The following is a 9,433-nucleotide window of genomic DNA, read 5'->3' as shown; positions in this document are numbered from 1 at the left end:
ACTCCCACCTGACCTCCGCAATATCAACTCTCTCCCCCTGTTCAAAACTAGACTAAAAACCCATCTGTTCCAGCTTGCCTATCTGTAAATACACTGCTCCTGTTTTGTTTTGTTTTGTTTGTTTGTTTTGTTTCATTTGTTTTGTTATAACTACTTCAATTTTCTGTTCCCTGTATCTGTCTTTTATTGTCTGTAAAGCGCCTTTGAGTGTTAGAAAGGCGCTGTTAAATCAAATAAAATGTATTATAGGAGGTGCGGTGAAGTCCAGGTAAGAGGTGAGCCAGATGATAGTGTGCCGGGGAGTAAGCAGGTTTGACAGACAGGCTGGTGGACAGGAGCAAACATGCAGGAGAGTCTATGTGATGGCAGGCAGGCAGCGAATACAAGCACAAAGTGAACTGTGGCAGACGGAGAAGAGGTCATTAGAAAACAACAACACTAGACAAGATCAACTGACTGGCCGGAGCAAAATACCAAGTAAAGAAAAACTGACAACTGCAGAGGAGTGAGAGGTGAAGCATCGTATTTAACAGCCAGAGTGATGAGCCACAGGTGTGATGCAGGTGGTGATGACCCAGGATAAGACACCCACATAACACACAGAGAGGACGGCAGAAACAGCAGGGAGTCTCCGAGTGCCCACTGGCCCCGGTTCCTGAGTGCCAACTGGTCCCGGAACCCTGGTGCCCTCCATTCCACGGCCCATGGACTTTTTTTCGTTGGACTTGTTTTTGGTCTTTCTGTGACCCATAGAGACACTCAAACTCATACTTACAGACAGACACACACAGACAGTTTGTTGTACAAAGTGCGTGTGTGTAATGCGTCTGTGTGTGTTTCAGGAGGGACACACTCCCCTTCATGACACTATTCGACTCAACAGATCTAAAATCCTCGTCCTGCTGCTACAGAACGGAGCAGACACACACATCACCAACCAGGTACTGACAGGAGTCTGACAGGTGTATGTCCGACAGGTGTATGTCTGACAGGTGTATGTCCGACGGGTGTCTGACAGGTGTATGGAAGGGTCTGACAGGTGTACGACAGGTGTATGTCTGACAGGTGTATGTAAGGTGTCTGGCAGGTCTCTGACAGCTGTATGGCAGGTGTATGTCTGACAGGTGTCTGACAACTGTATGGCAGGTGTCTAACAGGTGTATGGAAGGTTCTGACAGGTGTATTTCTCCATCCATCCATCCATCTTCGACCGCTTATCCGGTATCGGGTCGCGGGGGCAGCAGCTCCAGCAGGGGACCCCAAACTTCCCTTTCCCTAGCCACATCAACCAGCTCCGACTGGGGGATCCCGAGGCGTTCCCAGGCCAGGTTGGAGACATAATCTCGCCACCTAGTCCTGGGTCTTCCCCAAGGCCTCCTACCAGCTGGACGTGCCTGGACGCGCCCAGGAGGCATCCTCACCAGATGCCCGAACCACCTCAAATGGCTCCTTTTGACGCGAAGGAGCAGCGGCTCTACTCCGAGCTCCTCTTGGATGACTGAGCTTCTCACCATATCTCTAAGGGAGACGCCAGCCACCCTCCTGAGGAAACCCATTTCGGCCGCTTGTACCCTGGATCTCGTTCTTTCGGTCATGACCCAGCCTTCATGACCATAGGTGAGGGTAGGAACGAAAATTGCCCGGTAGATCGAGAGCTTTGCCTTCTGGCTCAGCTCCCTTTTCGTCACAACGGTGCGATAAACGGAATGTAATACCGCACCAGCTGCTCCGATTCTCCGACCAACCTCACGCTTCATTGTCCCCTCACTCGCAAACAAGACCCCAAGGTACTTAAACGCCATCGGTTTCCTGCTGAGAAGCATGGCCTCAGATTTTGAGGTGCTGATCCTCATCCCAGCCGCTTCACACTTGGCTGTGAACCGATGCAGTGAGTGCTGAAGGTCACAGGCCGATGATGCCATCAGGACCACATCATCTGCAAAAAGCAGCAATGCGATCCTGAGCCCACCAAACTGCAACCCCTCCCCGCCTACGCCTTGATATCCTGTCCATAAATATTATAAACAGGATTTGTGACAAAGCGCAGCCCTGGCGGAGGCCAACCCTCACCTGGAACGAGTCCGACTTACTGCCGAGAACCCGGACACAGCTCTCGCTTTGGTCATACAGAGATTGGATGGCCCTGAGAAGGGACCCCCTCACCCCATACTCCCGCAGCACCTCCCACAGTTTCTCCCGGGGGACACGGTCATACGCCTTCTCCAGATCCACAAAACACATGTAGACTGGTTGGGCATACTCCCAGGCTCCCTCCAGGATCCTTGCGAGAGTAAAGATCTGATATGTTGTTCCTCGACCTGGACGGAATCCACATTGTTCCTCTTCAATCCGAGGTTCGACTATCGGCCGAACCCTCCTTTCCAGCACCTTGGAGTAGACTTTACCAGGGAGGCTGAGAAGTGTGATACCCCTGTAATTGGCACACACCCTCTGGTCCCCCTTTTTGAAGAGGGGAACCACCACCCCGGTCTGCCACTCCTTAGGCACCGTCCCAGACCTCCACGCAATGTTGAAGAGGCGTGTCAACCAAGACAGCCCTTCCACACCCAGAGCTTTGAGCATTTCTGGGCGGATCTCATCAATCCCTGGGGCTTTGCCGCTGTGGAGTTGTTTGACTACTTCAGCGACCTCCACCAGGGAAATTGACGACAATCCCCCATCATCCTCCAGCTCTGCCTCCACCACAGAGGGCGCGTCAGCTGGATTTAGGAGTTCCTCAAAGTGCTCCTTCCACCGCTCTATAACCTCCCCAGTTTAGTTCAACAACGTCCCATCCTTACTGTATACAGCTTGGATGAGTCCCCGCTTCCCCCTCCTGAGGTGGAGAACGGTTTTCCAGAAGCACCTTGGTGCCGACCAAAAGTCCTTCTCCATGTCTTCTCCGAACTTCTCCCACACCCGCTGCTTTGCCTCTGTCACGGCAGAGGCTGCAGCCCTTCGGGCCCGTCGGTACCTTGCAACTGCCTCCGGAGTCCTCATGGATAACATATCCCGGAAGGACTCCTTCAGTCCGACGGCTTCCCTGACCACCGGTGTCCACCAGGGTGTCCGTGGGATACCGGCCCTTGAGGCACCTAAGGCCGTTAGCCCACAGCTCCCCGCCGCAGCTTCAGCAATGGAAACTTTGAACATTGTCCACTCAGGTTCAATGCCCCCAGCCTCCACAGGGATGCACGAAAAGCTCCGCCGGAGGTGTGAGTTGAAAGTCCGTCGGACAGGGGCCTCCTCCAGACGTTCCCAATTTACCCGCACTACGCGTTTGGGCTTACCAGGTCTGTCCAGAGTCCTCCCCCATCCCCTGACCCAACTCTGGTCTTTCATGGGGTTTTTGAACCATTTTTTGTCTGGCCCCTCACCTGAGACCACTTTGCCATGGGAGACCCTACCAGGAGCACAAAGCTCCAGACAACACAGCCCTCAGGTTCATAGGGACACACAAACCTCTCCACCACGATAAGGTGATGGTTCCCCGGAGAGGTGTATTTTTAACAGGTGTATGGCAGGTGTATGTCTGACAACTGTATGGCAGGTGTCTAACAGGTGTATGGAAGGTGTCTGACAGGTGTATTTCTGACAGGTGTATGTAAGGTGTCTGTCAGGTGTCTGACAGCTGTACTGCCGGTGTTGTACGTAAACCTTTAAATAAAGTGGAACCCTAACCCAAATTCGGTCTAATCTGTTTTCACGGCTGATTAAGAAAGGTTTTCCTTTGCCGTCTGTGTCTCTTTCTGTGTGTCTCGGTCTTTCAGGATGGACATTGTCCTCTGGACACAGCGATGGAGTGGCAGAACAAAACAAAGACTCTCCTCATCCAGCATGACGACAGAAAGTGATGTCAAGGCAGCGTTAGAAATCAACCAATCACGAAGGTTCAGAGTTGTTATTGAAGAACTAAATGGAGTCTGAGAGGAAAACATGTTTCAGCAGCTTTGTCTTTTATGTTAACATTAAATAAACTTTATTCAAACAACACGGATCAGCTGCTCACTTCCTTCACAACATGTTTAAAAGTAGAGTCACATGGTCATCGTGAGAACCAATCAGAGAGCATGATGAACCAATCGGAGACATGTTTCAGGATTAAAAGTTTCTTCCAGAACATCTTCCTGTTTTTATTTTTCTAAGTTTTTCATGAAATCTAATACCCACACACACACCCACACCCCCACACCACCACACACACAATCAGCTGATGATCAGCTGGGTGAAGTGAAGAACTTCCTGCCTTGTTCTGTTCGTCCTCTGGAGACAGAAACACGAGAAGATATTATTATTATTATTATTATTATTATTATTATTATTATTATTATTATTACTACTACATCTGATCTTACGTGGTGGCGGTGAAAGCGTTGCTATGGTTACGGACCTGTCTCACCGACCCTCTCACGTGAGTTTTGTTGTAGCTGGTCATCTCAGGAGAGGTCAGCGGCTTGAACAGCTGACCTGAAATATAGAATATGGATGATATTAACCCCTAACCCATCCAGATATTAACCCTAACCCACCCTGTTAATATAGATATGGATGATATTAACCCTAACCCACCGCGTCTCTGGTCCTGGCTGCCCTGTGTCTCTGTGTTGGAGGACGAGATGTGATCATTGTGGACTGAGAGGACACGTCTCCAGAAAGCTTGAGGGAGGGACAACAAGCGGCAGATCACCTGGAGATGGGCAAGATGACCCTGTAACTCCCGGGTTACACAGATTCAGCTCGTTCTTCTACAATGTCTACATTCTACATATAGTCATTACAGCAGGAATCGAACCTTGGGCTGTGTGTTGGTGTCCCTCATGATGGTGGTTGGAGACGGCTCAGCCATGCCATGTCCTACAATGGTCGGCCCGAACACCCGGGCTAGGTTGTTCTGGTCCATCTGACACCGAGGACTGGCCGTCACCCTGGACCCACACGCACAATTTAGGGAAAACCAACTACAGCTAATAATAACAATAATAACAATAATAATAATAATAATAATAATAATAATAATAATAAAAAAAGATAAAGGCTACAAAAAAAATTGAAAAAGGGTTAGGTTAGATCCATGTATTATGAGATTTAGATCCATGTCTTATGGGGTCTAGATCCATGTATTATGGGGTCTAGAGTCATTTATTATGAAGTCTAGCTCCATGTCTTATGGGGACTAGATCCATGTCTTATGGGGACTAGATCCATGTCTTAAGGGGACTAGATTCATGTCTTATGGGGGCTGAGTCTCTTACTTGTACAGGTGGAGCATAAGGAATGCCAGCGTATCCCTGTTGGCCTTGGGCATCTCTGCAATGGCCTGGTACATGATGGCTGTGCTGTTGTCTTCATCAGACAGCTCTGAAAACACAGAAACAGATCACAGGGTCGCCATGGAAACTTCCACCCGGGGCCAGACTTAGACCTAGTCCTAGACTTAGGCTGAATCTCATTTCTCTATCTTACCCCTAACCTCTTCCCCTTGGTTTTGCGCGTTCACGCGGGACCTAGTGGTGTCCCAATACCTATTTCGACCGAGGGGTAGGGGTAAGACCGAGGACTGTATAGCCCTGAAAATCTAGTGAGGACGTGAGCTTACTTGTAAACGAGGGCTATTGTACAGCAGCAACAATGGCTGCAGCATCGACCAGGGACCCAGAAATGGAATATTTTCGACTTAAATAATAGATTTAAAAGTTACGACAGTCTTATTTTGTGGTCTATGCAGTCCTGTACATATATAAGGCAACCATGTTCCTAACTGAAACTTTTTTTAAATCGCTAGCTTGAAATGCTAACGCTAACAGCTGATGCTAACATTGATTTTAACAACCGTTCAGCATTTCTCTGCCTTGAATGGACTGTATACATCGCATAGACTGTGTGTGTGTGTGTATATATAAAATATTAACGGTCTATGATACATTGCTACGTGCTTTACATATACTGTCCTGTATCACACAGGAGGACACAGAAGCTGGTCCACTTTATACTATATATACACCGTCCTGTATCACACAGGAGGACACAGCAGCTGGTCCACTTCATACTATATATACACACCGTCCTGTATCACACAGGAGGACACAGCAGCTGGTCCACTTTACACTATATATATATACACTGTCCTGTATCACACAGGAGGACACAGCAGCTGGTCCACTTCATACTATATATACACCGTCCTGTATCACACAGGACGACACAGCAGCTGGTCCACTTTATACTATATATACTGTCCTGTATCACACAGGAGGACACAGCAGCTGGTCCACTTCATACTATATATACACCGTCCTGTATCACACAGGAGGACACAGCAGCTGGTCCACTTCATACTATATATACACATCGTCCTGTATCACACAGGAGGACACAGCAGCTGGTCCACTTTGTGGCCTAAAACAAGCAGACGTTTCCTAAATCATGTGTTCATGTTGTTCCCATTCATTATTCCATTGGTACTGTATTATTGTAATTTGTAATTAATTCCTGTTCCTGCACTTGTATATTGTTGTTTGTTGTGATAGGGACACTGATGATATTTGGGGGGAGGGATATGTTTTTGACTGTTATGTTTAATGTATTGGGCAATAAAGACAGATTTTTGTTAACAAAATGTTTTTCTTAACATCAATGACATTTAAAACGGTGATAACTGAAATGTATATGACACTGTTGTCCAAATCCACAGACAGAGATGCCATCTTGGAAGTTTGTGATCAACACTATATGGTGGTGTAACCAAGTGGTGTCCCATTTCATAGGGGGATGTTTTCACCCCTAGCCCTACCCCTTGAAACCAAGGGGTAGGGCCTAGGGGTAAGATGGAGAAATGGGATTCAGCCTTAGACTCTCTTTATTAATCCTTGTGGGATAACTCTTATCAAAATTTACAGCAGTAGTTTTCAGCAAAATACTGACGGTAACTAGTTAGCTAGCCTAAGCTGTCGGATGGGCTAGTGTATGTCCTGCAGGATGTGTGATACCTGAGGCGTCCATGAAGGTGCGGTGCAGTCTGAAGGTGAGCAGCGGCTCCTTCAGTCTCCTCAGGAAGTCTTTGAGCAGACCACAAAGCACGTGGACATCCTGGACCTTCCCGAGCAGGAGAGGGGTCTTCCCCTGGAGGAACCGGTCCCGGAGCTCCTTCACAAGCCGCTCGCCCCCGGGAACCCGGTACAGCCCCCTCTGCAGACAACAGGCAGCACATGTATGTGAAGGAGAACCCTCCCCATTTTTGTAGATTAAAACTGTGGATCTTCAGGCTTTAACAAGTTCTCATTCTCTAAAAGAGCAGGGGGAATGAGAGGGGGAATCACCAGATGAGGGGGAATGAGGGGGGGGGATGGGGGGAAACACCAGTGGAGGGGTAATGGTGTGGGGACGACACCAGAGCAGGGGGAATGAGAAGGGGAAACACCGGAGGAGGGGGAATGAAAGGGGGGGGGACACCAGAGCAGGGGGAATGAGAGGCCAAAACATATTGATGGAGCGGGAGGGTTGGGGGGGGGTTAAGGCCTCACCTCCTCCAGCCCCCTCCTCTCGATCTCAGCCACACACTCCACTATCAGTCGCGGGACTCTGGGATGGGTCGCTGGTGCAAATCCCTCCAACGAGTCCTCAACACAGAGACATCAGGTTACAACAGCCGTGATGTCACCCTGGCCCCTACGCCCTGTCCCCTACGCCCTGTCGCCTACGCCCTGGCTTGTAGGCCATGTCCCATATGTCCTGTCCCCTACGCCCTGTCCTAGACCTGCTCTATCTGTAAATTATAGAGCGGTCTAGACCTACTATCTCTGTAAAGTGTCTTGAGATGACTTGTTATGAATGGATACTATAAATAAAACCATGGAATAGAGACATAATTAACTCGAATCTACCTGTTGGGCTGAACTTCCCGTCGTCGACGTCCCCGAGCAGCCAGCGACGAGATTCTGTTGGCACTCTGGATGAGCGACTGAACGACAGTTCCTGCACTTCAGCGCCATCTTCCCAAAGCGAATCCTCTTCCCGCACGGCAAGCACGTCTCTGGCCGGATCACCTGGGGGGACGCGATAAATCTCACTGACCGATCCCAAAGTCTGAGATCCTAACACGAGTCAAGCCGTCTCATGAAATGTAATGGCGTCCCACAAGGCTCCTTTCTGGGTCCATTAAAGTCCTAACTCGAGTCATGAAGCCAGACTTTATGAAAAGAATAGACTGCGTTTTTAATTTTTCAGAGAGGTTTATGTTCCTACAGTCTTAGAGAGGAAGACGTGTTTCAGGGTCTTCTCAGCTGGTCTGACGGCGGCTTCGGTTTCCGGCTGAAGCACCGTCTCATCTCCAGGAAGCCACACCGATGTCTGGTCTGAAGCACAAAGAATCATCATCTATATATAAGTATACAATATTACACACAGGCCTGAACTACACACAGGCAGAGTGTGTGTGTGTGTGTGTGTGTGTGTGTGTGTGGGGGGGGGGGGGGGGGGGGGGGGGGGGGGGGGGGGGGGGGGGGGGGGCTAAGCTAAGAGCTAAGACCGACCTGCTTCCAGGGACACGGCGCACTCCTGGGTGATGGTCCTGACAGGGGGGGTGGGGGTCTCCTGAGTAATGGTCTTGACGGGGGATGTGGGGGTCTCCTGGGTGATACACCCCACCACCAGGATCTGCCCACCTGTGTCTGGAGCCACCGAGGCCTTCACGATGGTCCCCACCTCCTGGTCCAGGACAGTCTTACTGCTCTGCTTTCATTATTTATAATATATATGATATATAATATAAATCATAAAATATGATAACATAATAATATATGACTAGACAATTCTGCATAAATGTCAGTGTGTCTACTACCTGGTGCACAGCCACATACACACACATTGGAAACGTCAGTTAGGAGGCAATTGGTCAACATGGTCTCCATCGAACAGTGTCATGATAGATGTGTGTCTGGGTGTGTGTGTGTGTGTCTATGAGTGTGGGTCAGAATTTGTTACTATGCTTATTTCCTCAGAAAAGGATCTAGATATTTGTTTTCAATGTTTTCTATCACTAACTTTTAATCATGTTTGGGGGGTTTTGAGCGATTTCCCGAACATTTCCCATTCAAGTCTATGAGACATTGTGTGTGTGTGTGTGTTGGCAACGCTTTGGGACTAGTAGTGCATCAAAATCAGGCGGAAGATGGAGAATAATAATAAGTATGAGCCATAATAAACATTGCGCCGATTGCACCTCGGCACACTGAATAATATCTCATATAATATATAATAATATATCCAGTAGTAGATCTGATGTAAGGACTGGTTCACCTGGTCCAGCAGCTCAGCAAAGCACCCCCCACTCCTCCCTCGCTTCAACAGCGAGGCTCCACCCACTGGACCCATCGACGACCTCTGGACACACACACACACACACACACACACACACACACACACACACACACACACA

General features: G+C 48.9%; 1 protein-coding gene across 1 annotated transcript in view; it reads right to left on the bottom strand.

Moving 5' to 3' along the window:
- Positions 1 to 4,164: 4,164 nt before the first annotated feature.
- si:ch1073-416j23.1 (rac GTPase-activating protein 1) overlaps positions 4,165 to 9,433 on the bottom strand; it is a 9,939-nt gene continuing 4,670 nt past the window's right edge. The window contains exons 7-17 of the mRNA XM_034866446.1: positions 9,295 to 9,396; positions 8,529 to 8,718; positions 8,242 to 8,351; positions 7,881 to 8,042; positions 7,521 to 7,616; positions 6,987 to 7,185; positions 5,253 to 5,358; positions 4,793 to 4,925; positions 4,570 to 4,687; positions 4,356 to 4,467; positions 4,165 to 4,263 (exon numbers count right to left, since the gene is read on the bottom strand). Coding sequence (XP_034722337.1) covers positions 4,218 to 4,263; positions 4,356 to 4,467; positions 4,570 to 4,687; positions 4,793 to 4,925; positions 5,253 to 5,358; positions 6,987 to 7,185; positions 7,521 to 7,616; positions 7,881 to 8,042; positions 8,242 to 8,351; positions 8,529 to 8,718; positions 9,295 to 9,396 — 1,374 coding nt within the window. The 3' untranslated portion in view covers positions 4,165 to 4,217. The remainder of the gene's footprint in view (positions 4,264 to 4,355; positions 4,468 to 4,569; positions 4,688 to 4,792; positions 4,926 to 5,252; positions 5,359 to 6,986; positions 7,186 to 7,520; positions 7,617 to 7,880; positions 8,043 to 8,241; positions 8,352 to 8,528; positions 8,719 to 9,294; positions 9,397 to 9,433) is intronic.

This window comes from Etheostoma cragini, unplaced genomic scaffold, assembly GCF_013103735.1.
Source record: "Etheostoma cragini isolate CJK2018 unplaced genomic scaffold, CSU_Ecrag_1.0 ScbMSFa_720, whole genome shotgun sequence".
NCBI lineage: Eukaryota > Metazoa > Chordata > Actinopteri > Perciformes > Percidae > Etheostoma > Etheostoma cragini.
This window is presented reverse-complemented; position numbering and strand designations above follow the sequence as displayed.